This window comes from Pseudophryne corroboree, chromosome 9, assembly GCF_028390025.1.
Source record: "Pseudophryne corroboree isolate aPseCor3 chromosome 9, aPseCor3.hap2, whole genome shotgun sequence".
Taxonomy (NCBI): domain Eukaryota; kingdom Metazoa; phylum Chordata; class Amphibia; order Anura; family Myobatrachidae; genus Pseudophryne; species Pseudophryne corroboree.
In genome coordinates, this window is record NC_086452.1 from 76,158,654 (window position 1) to 76,174,316 (window position 15,663).

Genomic DNA, 15,663 nt, shown 5'->3' on the forward strand with positions numbered 1-15,663 from the left:
TGACTGATCCCACTATTCTGTCCGCTACGACCATTCATATAACTGCTGCACGGTGGACATAGGCACATGCAGGCAAGAGACACAGAATGGTGGTAACATTCCAAACTCAGCGAAAAATAAAATAAGAATTTACTCACCGGTAATTCTATTTCTCGTAGTCCGTAGTGGATGCTGGGAACTCCGTAAGGACCATGGGGAATAGCGGGCTCCGAAGGAGGCTGGGCACTCTAGAAAGATCTTAGACTACCTGGTGTGCACTGGCTCCTCCCACTATGACCCTCCTCCAAGCCTCAGTTAGGTACTGTGCCCGGACGAGCGTACACAATAAGGAAGGATTTTGAATCCCGGGTAAGACTCATACCAGCCACACCAATCACACCGTACAACTCGTGATATGAAACAGTTAACAGTATGAAACAATAGAGCCTCTCAACAGATGGCTCAACAATAACCCGATTTAGTTAACCATAACTATGTACAAGTATTGCAGATAAACCGCACTTGGGATGGGCGCCCAGCATCCACTACGGACTACGAGAAATAGAATTACCGGTGAGTAAATTCTTATTTTCTCTAACGTCCTAGTGGATGCTGGGAACTCCGTAAGGACCATGGGGATTATACCAAAGCTCCCAAACGGGCGGGAGAGTGCGGATGACTCTGCAGCACTGAATGAGAGAACTCCAGGTCCTCCTCAGCCAGGGTATCAAATTTGTAGAATTTTTGCAAACGTGTTTGCCCCTGACCAAGTAGCTGCTCGGCAAAATTGTAAAGCCGAGACCTCTCGGGCAGCCGCCCAAGATAAGCCCACCTTCCTTGTGGAATGGGCATTGACAGATTTTGGCTGTGGCAGGCCTGCCACAGTATGTGCAAGCTGAATTGTACTACAAATCCAACGAGCAATAGTCTGCTTAGAAGCAGGAGCACCCAGCTTGTTAGGTGCATATAGGATAAACAGCGAGTCAGATTTTCTGACTCTAGCCGTTCTGGAAACATATATTTTCAGTGCCCTGACAAAGTCTAGCAACTTGGAGTCCTCCAAGTCCCTAGTAGCCTAGGCACCACAATAGGCTGGTTCAGGTGAAACGCTGACACCACCTTTGGGAGAAACTGGGGACGAGTCCTCAATTCTGCCCTATCCATATGGAAAATCAAATAAGGGCTTTTACAAGACAAAGCCGCCAACTTTGATACTCGCCTGGCAGAAGCCAAGGCCAATAACATAACCACCTTCCACGTGAGATATTTCAGATCCACGGTTTTTAGTGGTTCAAACCAATGTGATTTTAAGAAACTCAACACCACGTTGAGATCCCAAGGTGCCACAGGGGGCACAAACGGGGGCTGAATATGCAGCACTCCTTTAACAAAATGTCTGAACTTCAGGTACTGAAGCTAGTTCTTTTTGAAAAAAAATCGACAGAGCCGAGATCTGTACCTTAATGGAACCCAATTTAAGGCCCATAGTCACTCCTGCTTGCAGGAAATGCAGAAATCGACCTAGTTGAAATTCCTCTGTTGGGGCCCTTTCGGCCTCACACCATGCAACATATTTTCGCCATATGCGGTGATAATGAGTTGCTGTAACCTCTTTCCTGGCTTTAGTAAGCGTAGGAATGACTTCCTCCGGAATGCCCTTTTCCTTCAGGATCCGGCGTTCAACCGCCATGCCGACAAACGCAGCCGCGGTAAGTCTTGGAACAGACAGGGCCCCTGCTGCCGCAGGTCCTGTCTGAGTGGCAGAGGCCATGGGTCCTCTGATATAAATTCTTGAAGTTCTGGGTACCAAGCTCTTCTTGGCCATCCACGAGTATCGTTCTTACTCCTCGCCTTCTTATTATTCTCAGTGCCTTTGGTATGAGAGGCAGAGGGGAGAACACATAAACCGACTGGTACACCCACGGTGTTACCAGAGCGTCCATAGCTATCGCCTGAGGGTCCCTTGACCCGGTGCAATATCTTTTATAGCTTTTTGTTGAGGCGGGACGCCATCATGTCCACCTGTGGCCTTTCCCAATGGTGTACAATCCTATTGGAAGACTTCTGGAGGAAGTCCCCATTCTCCCGGGTGGAGGTCGTGTCTGTTGAGAAGATCTGCTTCCCAGTTGTCCACTCCGGGAATGAACACTGCTGACAGTGCTAACACATGATTTTCCGCCTATCGGAGAATCCTTGTGGCTTCTGCCATCGCCATCCTGCTTCTTGTGCCGCCCTGTTGGTTTACATGGGCGACTGCCGTGATGTTGTCTGATTGGATCAGTACCGGCTGGTTTTGAAGCAGAGGCCTTGCCGGCCTCAGGGCATTGTAAATGGCCCTCAGGTCCAGAATATTTATGTGTAGGGAAATAACCTGACTTGACCAAAGTCCCTGGAAATTTCTTCCCTGTGTGACTGCCTCCCAGCCTCAAAGGCTGGAATCCATGGTCACTAGGACCTAGTCCTGTATGCCGAACCTGCGGCCCTCTTGAAGATGGGCACTCTGCAGCCACCACAGTAGAGATACCCTGGTCCTTGGAGACAGGGTTATCAGCCTATGCATCGGAAGATGCGATCCGGACCACTTGTCCAACAGGTCCCTCTGAAAAGTTCTTGTATGGAACCTGCCTAATGGGATTGCTTCGTAGGAAGCTACCATTTTTCCCAGGACTCGCGTGCAATGATGCACCGCTACCTATTTTGGCTTCAGGAGGTCTCTGACTAGAGATGACAACTCCTTGGCTTTCTCCTCCGGGAGAAACACTATTTCTGGTTTATGTCCAGAACCATCCCCAGGAACAGTAGACGTGTCATAGGAACCAGCTGTGACTTTGGACTGTTTAGAATCCAACCATGCTGTTGTAGCACTTTCCAAAATAGTGCTACCCCGACTACCAACTGCTCCTTGGACCTCGCCCTTATAACGAGATTGTCCAAGTACGGGATAATTACAACTCCCTTTTTTTGAAGGAGTATCAACATTTCGGCCATTACCTTGATAAAACACCCTCGGTGCCATGTACAGTCCAAACGGTAAGCATCCTTGATGTCCCAGGATACCATGTAATCCCCCTCGTCCAGGCTTGGAATAACCGCCCTGAGCGATTCCATCTTGAACTTGAATTTTTGTGTTCAAGGATTTTAAATATAAAATGGGTCACACCGAACCATGCGGTTTCGGTACCCCAACCCGTGTGGAATAGTAACCCCGTCCTTGTTGAAGTAGGGGCACCTTGAGTATTACCTGCTGGGAATACCGCTTATTAATTGCCTCTAGCACAGCCTCCCTGCCTGAGGGAGTTGTCAGCAAGGCATATTTTAGGAAACGGCTGGGGGGAGACATCTCGAATTCCAGCTTGTACCCCTGAAATACTACTTGAAAGAAACAGGGATCCACCTGTGAGCGAGCCCACTAATTGCTGAAATTTTTGAGACGGCCCCCCACCGTACCTGGCTACACCTGTGGAGCACCCGCGTCATGGTGTGGCCTCACAGGAGGCGGGGGAAGAATCTTGATTCTGGGAACAGGCTGACTGGTGCAGCTTTTTTCCCTCTACCCTTGTCTCTGTACAGAAAGGAAGCGCCATTTGACCCGCTTGCTTTTCTGAAGCCGAAAGGACTGTACCTTTGTCTGTGAGGAAACCTGAGGTAAAATTATTTCTTCCCAGCAGTTGCTGTGGATACGAGGTCCCAGAGACCATCCCCAAATAATTCCTCACCCTTATAAGGCTCTCTATGCGCTTTTTAAGTCAGCATCACCTGTCCAGTGACAGGTCTCTAATACCCTCCTGACAGAATGGACATTACATTTATTTTGGATGCCAGCCGGCAAAATATCCCTCTGTGCATCCCCCATATATAAGACGACGTCTTTAATATGTTTTTATGTTTTCCAACTAGTATCCCTGTTTGACAGGGTCACCGACCACGCTGCAGCAGCACTATCTGCAGGTCTCAGTCTAGTACCTGAGTGTGTAAATACAGACTTCAGGATAGCCTCCTGTTTTTTATCAACAGGTACCTATTAAAGTGGCCGTATCCTAAGACGGCAGTGCCACCTTTTTTGACAAACGTGTGAGCGCCTTATCCACCCTAGGGGATATCTCCCAGCGTAACTTATCCACCTGGCGGGAAAGGGTACTCCATCAGTAACTTTTTATAAATTACCAGTTTCTTAACGGGGGAACCCACGCTTTCACACACTTCATTTATTCATCTGATGGGGGAACAAAACACTGCCTGTTTTTTCTCCCCAAACCTAAAACCCATTTTTAGAGGTGCTTGGGTTAAAGTCAGAAATGTATAACACATTTTTTATTGCCGGGATCACGTCACGGATGTTCCTAGTGGATTGTGTATATGTCTCCACCTTGTCGACACTGGAGTCAGACTCCGTGTCGACATCTGTGTCTGCCATCTGAGAGAGCGGGCGTTTTTGAGCCCCTGATGGCCTTTGAGACGCCTGGGCAAGCGCGGGCTGCGAAGCCGGCTGTCCCACAGCTGTTACGTCATCCACCCTTTTATGTAAGGAGTTGACACTGTCGGTTAATACCTTTCACCTATCCATCCACTCTGGTGTCGGCCCCACAGGGGGCGACATCACATATATCGGCCTCTGTTCTGTCACCATATAAGCCTCCTCATTCAACATGTCGACACAGCCGTACCGACACACCGCAGACACACAGGGAATGCTCTAAACGAGGACAGGACCCACAAAAGCCCTTTGGGGGGACAGAGTAAGAGTATGCCAGCACACACCAGAGCGCTATATATATACAGGGACTAACTGAGTTATGTCCCTAATAGCTTTTATATAATATACTGTATACAGTGCCAATTTTAATGCCCCCCCTCTCTTTTCCCTCTTACTGTACTGTAGAATTGCAGGGAAGAGCCAGGGAGCTTCCCTCCAGCCGAGCTGTGAGGGAAAAATGGCGCCAGTGTGCTGAGGAGATAGGCTCCGCCCCTTTTTCGCGGCCTATTCTCCCGTTTTTTTATGGAATTCTGGCAGGGGTATTTACCTCATATATAGCCCCTGGGGCCATATATTGAGGTATTTTAGCCAGCCAAGGTGTTTTTATTGCTGCCTCAGGGCGCCCCCCCCCAGCGCCCTGCACCCTCAGTGACCGGAGTGTGAAGTGTGTGAGAGGAGCAATGGCGCACAGCTGCAGTGCTGTGCGCTACCTTGGTGAAGACAGAGTCTTCATGCCGCCGATTTTCCGGACCATCTTCTTGCTTCTGGCTCTGTAAGGGGGACGGCGGCGCGGCTCCGGGACCAAACATCAAGGCTGGGCCTGCGGTCGATCCCTCTGGAGCTAATGGTGTCCAGTAGCCTAAGAAGCCCAATCCGGCTGCAAGCAGGCGAGTTCGCTTCTTCTCCCCTTAGTCCCTCGCTGCAGTGAGCCTGTTGCCAGCAGGTCTCACTGAAAATAACAAATTCTAAGACTATAACTTTCTAAGAGCTCAGGAGAGCCCCTAGTGTGCATCCAACCTCGGCCGGGCACGAAATCTAACTGAGGCTTGGAGGAGGGTCATAGTGGGAGGAGCCAGTGCACACCAGGTAGTCTAAGATCTTTCTAGAGTGCCCAGCCTCCTTCGGAGCCCGCTATTCCCCATGGTCCTTACGGAGTTCCCAGCATCCACTAGGACGTTAGAGAAATAAATGAAAAACGTTACGCTGTACCCTCTAACTCGAAGATATAACCCCAGTAACAATGCACACTTGTGTAATTATCCAGGATACCAGAGACAAAGGCCTTCTACTGCCGCACACCACTAACCACTGGGTGGCTGCTAAACCCAACATTTCCCTCTGGATCTGTAACACATTGCTTCAAAGTGATTATCTTTAAATGATCAACTTAATAGGATTCTGGCAGGCAACGGTTATCCATATGTGGTCTGATGCAAGCAAATGGATATTCCGCGTACAGCTAATGCTTAATGATCGTTCTACTGTGCTACTCTGGCCATTGAACTATAATGGTCTTCCCGCTTTGTCATGTGTATAAAAAAAAATTTTTTTATTTTTTAGATTATGTTTAATGTGGTCAAAACGGGTCAGATTAGGAAAATGATCAGATTGTTATGTATGTGCGCTACAATGTCAACACAGCTTCAGCAAATGCAGTTGTATATTCTGTGCTGGATAGAATTACGTGACTCCAGCAAAGCTGGCTAAACTTGCTTGGGTGGTGCCATCCATTGCCCTAAGTGTGACTCTGTCCCATGTAATTACTGGCACCCGTTTTGCAGTGCTCTGCGATTCAGGCCTGCTGGGGAACCGTATCCGATGAACCGGTGACGGGCTTGTTGAGGTCCCCAACCGGCTTATTTGGTCTGTGCTTTTCTGAATCACTTAATAGCGACACTTGCCTATATCTAACGTATTTATGTTGGTGAAGGTGGTGATAACTAGAAGGCGGATGTCCTGAGACACTCCATCCATTTGATAATGGATCGCATTGGTTAATGAGGTGGACACGGTATAGTAAAATTCCATAGGGTATGGGATAGGTAGGATGACTGTTTATTTGCCTAACCTAGGGGTAGATGTATTAAAAGTCCATATGTGGGTGGTCGGGAAGAGGTATTAGTGCAGATTATGAGTGCTGATAACTTTCCCCACCCCACCCATGTATGACAGCGGTGGTGTGTATACAATAACAGGGGCGCTATGCGTCCTTGTCTATATCGGCGCAGCTATCTACAAGATAGCACGCCGATGTGCCGGGCAATGTTTGAATGGTCAGTGGCAATAACCGTTCCAACACCTGCAGCTATCGATTTCAAAAGCTGCAGCGTTGTTGCCGATACACCACAGCAGGGACAGGCTACAGGCTCCAAGATGCGCACGGGAGATCTCGCAATAACCGCGAGAATGCGCGCATGCGCAATGAAGCTGGCCAGACAGGGAGACACAGCGCATGAGCACCAGGTTGAATAACTGCGTAGCTGACGGGGGGATCGGCGGAGGAGGAAGATTTCACTCCCCCGCTCTGGCAAACAAGATGTACTTCCATCTTGTCGCTAGTGCTTCCTGCTTTGCCTCGGTAAACAGGGGAAGCAGGAAGAGTTATATCAGGACGATCCATGCCAATATAATACATACCCCCCCTAGTTAGTTAGTTAGCGGGTTAGTCTATATGGCAGATTTAATAGTATGCTTTATTCTGAAGAGGTTTATAGGTCTTTGTTGGGACTGTAATGATAAAATGCAAGTGTTATTTCTAAAGTCATCTTTATTGTTGTGTCCTGGGACTGACTACGGGTTCGGGTTGTTTGACCGGTGGCTAGGATCCCGGCGGTCAGCACATCGACGCCAAAATGCCGGCAGGGGGGCAGCGCAAAGGCTACATAGGCCAAAGGCATTATTGCCAGATTGTGGTTCGCTCTGTATTTCCCAAATCCCCGTAAGTGTCTGACCCTAGTTAATGATTGTATTGACCACAAACAATGTGCATACGAGTAGAAAGGGGGTTCTGAAGTGCTACTAATTGTGGGATCGGTGATCTCGGTCTGGTCCTTCAGAGACCCTTTCTTAAATCTTTTCCCCCTTATTTTTCCCCCTACTCTTTTGTCACCCCCACGCACCATTCCCCTACATTATCTCCTTTTCTTTGTTGTTTTCTAGTACGTGATGTATATCTCAGACTGTTGGGTAGCATTTTTCCAGTGCTCTGGCGATATCTCTTATACGTCGCTTGTTATTTATCAGCTCTTGTACTGACCATCAGCTGTTCTGTATAATTTTATAGTATGCAAATTCTAAATGTTACTTCAGTGCCGATCGGTTGCCATGGGCAACTTCTCCACTGGCTCACTCCTCCAGTCTTTTTATTGTTTAGTACATTCCTCCCTTATAAGTAAATGTATGAAGCAGTGATGAAAGTGGAGAAGTGAGCCTGTGGAGAAGTTGCCCATGGCAACCAATCAGCTGCTCTGTATAATTTTACAGTATGCAAATTATAAAATGTTACTTCAATGCTGATTGGCTGCCATGGGCAACTTATTTACTGGCTCACTTCTCCACTCGTATCACTGCTTCATACATTTACCCCTGTGATTTTTATGCTCTCACAGTAGGAATAGTCTCCTGACAGAGGCCGTAATCAGCTCAGCATACAACTATAATACAGAACATTAGGAGAGCAACTGTAAGGCACAGGGGAATATGCCGGAGCCATATAAGTAAATGTTAATTAATAAGCGCACAGACAAACCATAATCAGGCACTGGATGAACATAGAGAAATGAAGATCCTATCCAGCTATTAGTAGTTTTCTCCTTGTAGAGGCTCCCGTGGCTCTTTCCTCACCGCAAAGCCCAACAAGAAGGAGGCACTACTACTGGGCAAATAATCCTGCCCTTGCTGGCCCAATTCAGACACAATGCCGTCCATACGTCCGCTTTCTCTTCCAAATATGGCCCTTGTGTGGGGCTCAACTACTTATGGCCCCCCAATCATTTCTTTCAAAATAAGAATTTATTTAATATACAATTGTATGATACTGACTGATCAGTAATACACAATAAGCCCAAATAATTATGGGGCTGCCCATTTTTGTTGCCTGTGGTTACAACTTAACAAAACTGTATCCACACCACATGAAAGCTGTACATCAGGGCAAGGGCAATACACAGCTAAGCATAACAGACGTCTGGTACAAGGTAAAGGAGAGCCTGTACAAGATAACAGTATAAAGCTACCTAAAGATGGACCCCCCCCCCCCCCCCCCCCTTTAATGACATTTAGGAAGAAGCTGAACACTTACCTCAGGAGCAGCGCTTCGGTTTGCACTGACTGGAGAAATAACACTGGGATCTGTAGAACTTTCCACCTGTGAACAAAGAATTCCCGTGTCCTCAGTAGGTCTTACTCATCCCATACAAGTACTCATTCCCACCGTCCAGCGGTAGGAAGTGCCGGAACACCAGAGGCATGACACAAGTACAGAACAGATACTTACTGCACTCAAGGAGTCGTTCTCCTTACTGTCAGTCTTGTTAACAAGCAGCAGGTTACTCTCTAATACAGAGACTCTTTGGCTTATGTTAGAGATGGTGGCGTCCACACTGTGAAGCCTCAGGTCATTCTGTCTCAGATAATACAGCATGGTGGCATTCAGACCCTCCACAGTGTTTTCTACCTGCAGGACGGACAGAGAGTGGTAAGAGTGGAAGAGAAGATACCCATGCTCTCGGACCATGGACAGATAACTTTGGGGTACATATATGAAGCAGTGGTAAGAGTGGAGAAGTGAGCCAGTGGAGAAGTTGCCCATGGCAACCAATCAGCATTGTAGTAACATTTATAATTTGCAGACTATAAAATTATATAGAGCAGCTGAATGGTTGCCACGGGCAACTTCTCCACAGGCTCACTTCTCCATTCTTCTCACTGCTTCATACATTTACCCAGAGTCCGATAAGCCATATGTTCTTCTTTAGAACGCCATCACTGAAGAATGAGATCTGATCATCTATTCCTGCTCTGCAGTGGTTCTGTTGGTCAGCAGCGCACACATTATGGTGGACCATAAACTGGTCTCCTCTGGCATTAGCTCAGTAATAACCCTTTCACATCGCACAAATAACCCGGTATCGACACGGCATATTGCCGTGTCGACCTGGGTCAGTGTGCGATGTGAAAGGTCCTTGGTCGTTTTAGCGGGTCGCCTGACCCGGTAATTCAACCCGGTAAAAAATAAGGGTTTTACCCGGGTTGATTACCGGGTCAGGTGCGGTGTGAATGAGAGCCGTGTCGATGCAACACGGCTCCCATTCACAGCATAGGGAGAGGCGGCGCAGGAGATGAGCTCATCTCCCGGCGCCGCCTCCACCCCCGCCCCTGCTGCTGCTGTTCCCTCCGCTGCTATGGCAACCGACCCGGTATATTGCCGGGTCGGAAAGCCAGCAGCGGAGAGCAAATGCCGGATCCCACCCGGTAAGTACACGTTTGTCTTACCGGGTAGGATCCGGCATTTGCGGTCTGAAAGCGGTATAAGTTACACACACAAACCCAACCTCATGGCCAAACTTACATTTACCACTTATAGGAAAGCCATCAGAAAAAAAAAAAATCAAAAGTAGAAATATTTTCTTATGTTTCCCCAGTAGTTACTAGGCTGTGGTCGTGGTTACACACATACGGCTCTTCCTAAAACGTTTACGGGTTAGTTTAGAACCATCATATGATTTGATGCAATAGGCTCAGCTATTTGGATGCGGGACTGGAGGAACATATTGGAGGAACCAATGAACCATTACACCATCCGTACAATGGTTATATTGTTTCAATATTTATTACAATATACTACAATAGATACCTTTAAAGTGAACATAAAATATTGTACTTTCTGTGAATGGAGATGTAGCCACCAGATTGTACGTCAATATTTTGCAGTGGCTGCACCCCAAAGCATAAGATGTCATCAAATAAAGAATTGTCATAAATAAAAGGTTAATCAAATCCATGCTATAATTCCATAAAGAGTATGGATAATTTGGCCGCAGGTTCTGATGACGGAAAGTCTTACCTGTGTTAGGCTGTGTGTTCCAACACCTGGAGCAGCCGTTGGGGAGGGACTCACAGAAACGCTAGCCTGCAAGACATGAGCAGTCTAATTAAATAGGTTTCCCTTTGTTACAGTTGACTGTATGTGTGAGCACCTACATATTACACAGCACTGTAAATGAACATTTTCCTTAGGATATTAGATAGGTCCCTAGTAATAGTCAAACCCACTGCTCCAGCGCCGTAGGCTGGCAATGCTGACTGCAGCGTTACATGCCCATTATTGGATTTAACAGATGTAAACTGTATGAAAGACTGGTCAACAGATCTGCAAGTCCTGGGTCCTGTAGGCATAGCTCTGCGATGCCCTGGTAACATCCTGAGGAACATCTCTGTTTATAGACCCATCTGAGCCCAAGGCCAGAATTACCATGTCCTGATTCAAATGGGACAAAGAAACCACTTTCCAGCTGAAAGGAAAGTTTCATTCTGAGCATAGCCCCGTCGATGAGGAAGATTAAGAAAGGACACCGTCAAGAAACTGTCCTAGCTGAGGAGCTAGCCAATAGGAAGGAAACTTTCTGGTGCAAGGAAACGGAATTCCGCCAAACCCAAAGGAGGAAGGACAAAACTCTCAGATCCTGTGTGAGGTCCTGAGGAGCAACTGATAGGGGGGGGGGGGGGGGGGTTCAAGAGGCTGCACATATATCACCCCATGTGCGTAGCTGTATACTTGATAGAGAGCTTTTGCATAATTTTAAACCCACTGTCAGACTGTCTGGTAGGAACAGGGTAACCTATGCAAGTAAAAAGAGAAACTATTACTGTAGAGATTAGGATTCTCAATATGAGACCCAAATGCAGAGAGTACGGTGTTTAATACAGCCGGCAGCAGTCGGAACTTGCGCACATCTGGCAAAGGTCACTTTATTTTAGGCTTCCGTTACAGATATTATGGCCATAAGGCAAAACAGTTTTACCCTACACTGCCTTACACTGTTCATGGAACAAGACGCTAGTCCTGCGCAGGAAAATATTCACTTCAGTTTCTGTGATCAAATTCCGCCCCACACACAAGCGCACGCACGCACACACACGAGAACTTACTACTTCCTTCTGAAGTGTTTCCACTTTTCTTTTCTGCTCCTTAGCCGCAGTCTGCATGGTCTCCACATCATGGTGGACACTGGTTAACGTGCTGCCCAGACTGGCCACACTCTGAAATGTAAGCAATGTAGGTAACATACAGTATGTGGGGGGGGGTTAGAGGGCCAGAAGGCAGATAACAGACATAGGTCCAATTCAGAGTTTTACCCAAGCTGTAATTAGACCTACACTGGGTGGATGGAACTAACTGCCTATATTCATCCGTAGGCCTACTTGTACGGATCTATGTACCCGCACCACTCCTATCCACAAGCTTTGTCTCATAGTCATCATTATCAACGCAGGGATGAAGAGATCAGTGTGAAATCAGATGGACCCATCAATCTACCTGACCTTGACACGCTGGGGGAAATGTATTACGGACAGCAACTTGTAGGCATCAATGTAACTGGCCAATGTCTTAAAGTGGTAATAGTTTAAAAAGCAAAACCAATCTCGGTAAACTCACCAGAATCTCGCTGATGCCAGTCGCAGGTTTTTACATTTCCCTCTCTCTCTAGACTTTGCCTACATGTGAAAATCCCGTTACCAACCAGTTATGCTTTCAGCTACAACGGACTATTCAACAGTGTGGCTCCGTGTCCGGCTGCGGAGAACACGTAATGTGAAAACATGTCAAATGCTGTCTTGTATGCAACTCTGCAATACCCCAGTATTGGTAACAGACAGACGCGAGATTGGGAGCATGGAAGGAGGTAAATAAAAATGGGCTAGGATGAAAACAGGTATTAGAGTCTAATTGTACACTGGGGAAATAACGTACCTTCTGAAGCTCTTCCATGGTCTTAGGAAGGTTAATCAAATCAGAAGCAGATTTTAGGTTGGCCTTTAGCTGATTCACAGCACTGGTCAGAAGAGCAATCTATATAAAAAATAAAAATAAAATAAAAAGATTCAGGAGGGGAGTATTATTTAAGAATACATAACGTTCCAGAACAATAGCGCCGGATGTCAGAGTGGAGAGAGGAAAGTTCCGGAGGTGCTCAGCAGTAGTGGAGTTTAAACATAAGCGGAAGTGACCGGTTTGCCCCAAAACAAGCAGCCCAGAGAAACCTGTTGGTTAGGTTGTGTTGAAAACAATAAAGATCAACAGCCACTTGCTGGAATATGAAGTTACACTACGTGACTAACTGAGGCGTTGAGAGGAAAGACTCACACCTGCCAAATTACAAAGCTACATTACATGGGATGTAGTCAAAACGTCGTTATGTCAACACTGCCAAAATGACAACAAGCAACATGTCAACATTTCCAGATTAACAGGTAAAATGTCAACATTGTCACAATGCAGACATTAGGGTTAGGCCTGCGAGCAGCAGGGTTAAGCTGCAGGGGGACGGCTGAGGGGGGTATCCAGCTGACAGGCTCAAAAGATGAACACACAGTCGACATGTTTTAAAAAAATAAATAAAATAAAAAATTAAACTTTTTCATACTTTACCGTCCTCGTGGACTACAACTGGGAATAGTAATCAGCTGATCACCAACATGTCGACATGTCATCACTATCTACATGATGACTGTCAATATTATGACCATGTTGACATTCTCACCCCACCACTACATAACTAACTTGTAGCACTAATTTTGAGTCTAAAGGGACAAGTGGAAAGACTCACACCATCGTACAAATCTACACTACGTGACTAACTGTGCAGCATTAGCCGTGTCTAGTGTGTGGGGCTGGGTATGATAAGCCGGCAGTCAGAAGACAGACTGCAGCATCTCGATGGTGAGAATCCAGACGGGGGCTTGGTAAGGATACTTAAACCTAACCTTTTACCCCCCGAAGCCTAACCCAAACCCTCCGTGGTGGTGCTTAAACCTAACCCACCCTTCCCGCAGCCTAAGCCTAACCATTCTCGCCCCGCAGCCTAACCCTAACCTCCTCCCCCCACGGCTTACCTGTCCACAGCCCCGGCAAACCCTCATTCAGGAGCCCGGCGGTCGGGATTCCGGTGCAGGGATTAGGATTCTCATCAGGATGCAGGCGTCAGGATTTTGACTGCCGGGATCCATAGACTGAGGTGCGGAGAGGAAAGACTCACACCATCAGCTACTCATTTACTGATGTACAAATCTACACTACATGACTAACTGTGCAGCATTAACAAGTGTCTGGAGAGGACCCACACCAGCTACCCACCTGCTTGTTCATCTCTGTGATGTTCGTCCACAGCATATTTAGACCCCGGTCCCCATTCACAATTTCATCCAGATGTTTCTGTTTCACAAGCAAATCTTCATTTATTTTGGGAAGCTCCTGTAACGAATTCTTTTGACTGGACTCGACTAACATGGAGAGGAGAAAGAAAAAAAAATATTTTACAATATATGTAAAACTAACTGCAAATCAACAGAGGGCATATGCACACACACAAACCCCCAAATACCGGCACTTTGTTAGACATTTTGGCCTTAATAAAGTATTTACAGTTGTGCTCATAAGTTTACATACCCTAGTAGAATTTGTGATTTTCTGGCCATTTGTCAGAGAATATGAATGATAACTCACAAACTTTTCTTTCACTAATGGTTAGTGGTTGGGTGAAGCCATTTATTGTCAAACAACTGTGTTTACTCTTTTTAAGTCATAATGACAACAGAAACTACCCAAATGACCCTGATCAAAAGTTTACATACCCTGGAGATTTTGGCCTGATAACATGCACACAAGTTGACACAAACGGGTTTGAATGGCTACTTAAAGGTAACCATCCTCACCTGTGATCTGTTTGCTTGTAATCAGTGTGTGTGTATAAAAGGTCAGTGAGTTTCTGGACTCCTGAAAGACCCTTGCATCTTTCATCCAGTGCTGCACTGACGTGTCTGGATTCTGAGTCATGGGGAAAGCAAAAGAATTGGCAAAGGATCTGCAGGAAAAGATAATTGAACTGTATAAAACAGGAAAGGGATATAAAAAGATATCAAAGCAATTGAGAATGCCAATCAGCAGTGTTCAAACTCTAATTAAGAAGTGGAAAATGAAGGATTCTGTGGAAACCAAATCACAGTCAGGTAGACCAACAAAAATTTCAGCCACAACTGCCAGGAAAATTTGTCGGGATGCAAAGAAAAATCCACAAATAACTTCAGCTGAAATACAGGACTCTCTGAAAAAAAGTGGTGTGGTTGTTTCAAGAAGCACAATAAGGAGGCATTTTAAGAAAAATGGGCTGCATGGTCGAGTCGCCAGAAGAAAGCCATTACTACGCAAATGCCACAAAGCATCCCACTTACAATACTCCAAACAGCACAGAGACAAGCCTCAAAACTTCTGGAACAAAGTAATTTGGAGTGATGAGACCAAAATGTAACTTTTTGGCTACAACCATAAACGTTACATTTGGAGAAGAGTCAACAAGGCCTATGATGAAAGGTACACCATTCCTACTGTGAAACACGGAGGTGGATCGCTGATGTTTTGGGGAAGTGTGAGCTACAAAGGCACTGGTAACTTGGTCAAAATTGATGGCAAGATGAATGCAGCATGTTATCAGAAAAAAACTGGAGGAAAATTTGCACTCATCAGCCCGGAAGCTGCGCATGGGACGTACTTGGACGTACCAACATGACAATGATCCAAAACACAAGGCCAAGTCGACCTGTCATTGGCTACAGCAGAATAAAGTGAAGGTTCCAAAGTGGCCATCTCAGTCTTCTGACCTTAATATCATTGAACCACTCTGGGGAGATCTCAAACGTGTAGTTCATGCAAGACAGCCCAAGAATTTACAGGAACTGGAGGCTTTTTGCCAAGAAGAATGGGCAGCTTTACCATCTGAGAAAATAATGAGCCTCATCCACAACTACCACAAAAGACTTCAAGCTGTCATTGATGTTAAAGGGGGCAATACACAGTATTAAGAACTGGGGTATGTAAACTTTTGATCAGGGTCATTTGGGTAGTTTCTGTTGTCATTATGATTTAAAAAGAGTAAACACAGTTGATTGACAATAAATGGCTTCACCCAACCACTAACCATGAGTGAAAGAAAAGT

The 15,663-nt window shown here is 46.3% G+C and overlaps 1 protein-coding gene across 3 annotated transcripts in view; it reads right to left on the reverse strand.

Moving 5' to 3' along the window:
• EFCAB14 (EF-hand calcium binding domain 14) overlaps positions 1-15,663 on the reverse strand; it is a 50,015-nt gene that overhangs the window by 9,966 nt on the left and 24,386 nt on the right. For all 3 annotated transcript variants that reach the window (XM_063939540.1, XM_063939539.1, XM_063939541.1), the window contains exons 3-8: positions 13,809-13,954; positions 12,426-12,524; positions 11,603-11,713; positions 10,518-10,583; positions 8,949-9,128; positions 8,754-8,819 (exon numbers count right to left, since the gene is read on the reverse strand). In XM_063939540.1, the coding sequence (XP_063795610.1) occupies positions 8,754-8,819; positions 8,949-9,128; positions 10,518-10,583; positions 11,603-11,713; positions 12,426-12,524; positions 13,809-13,954 (668 nt within the window). The remainder of the gene's footprint in view (positions 1-8,753; positions 8,820-8,948; positions 9,129-10,517; positions 10,584-11,602; positions 11,714-12,425; positions 12,525-13,808; positions 13,955-15,663) is intronic.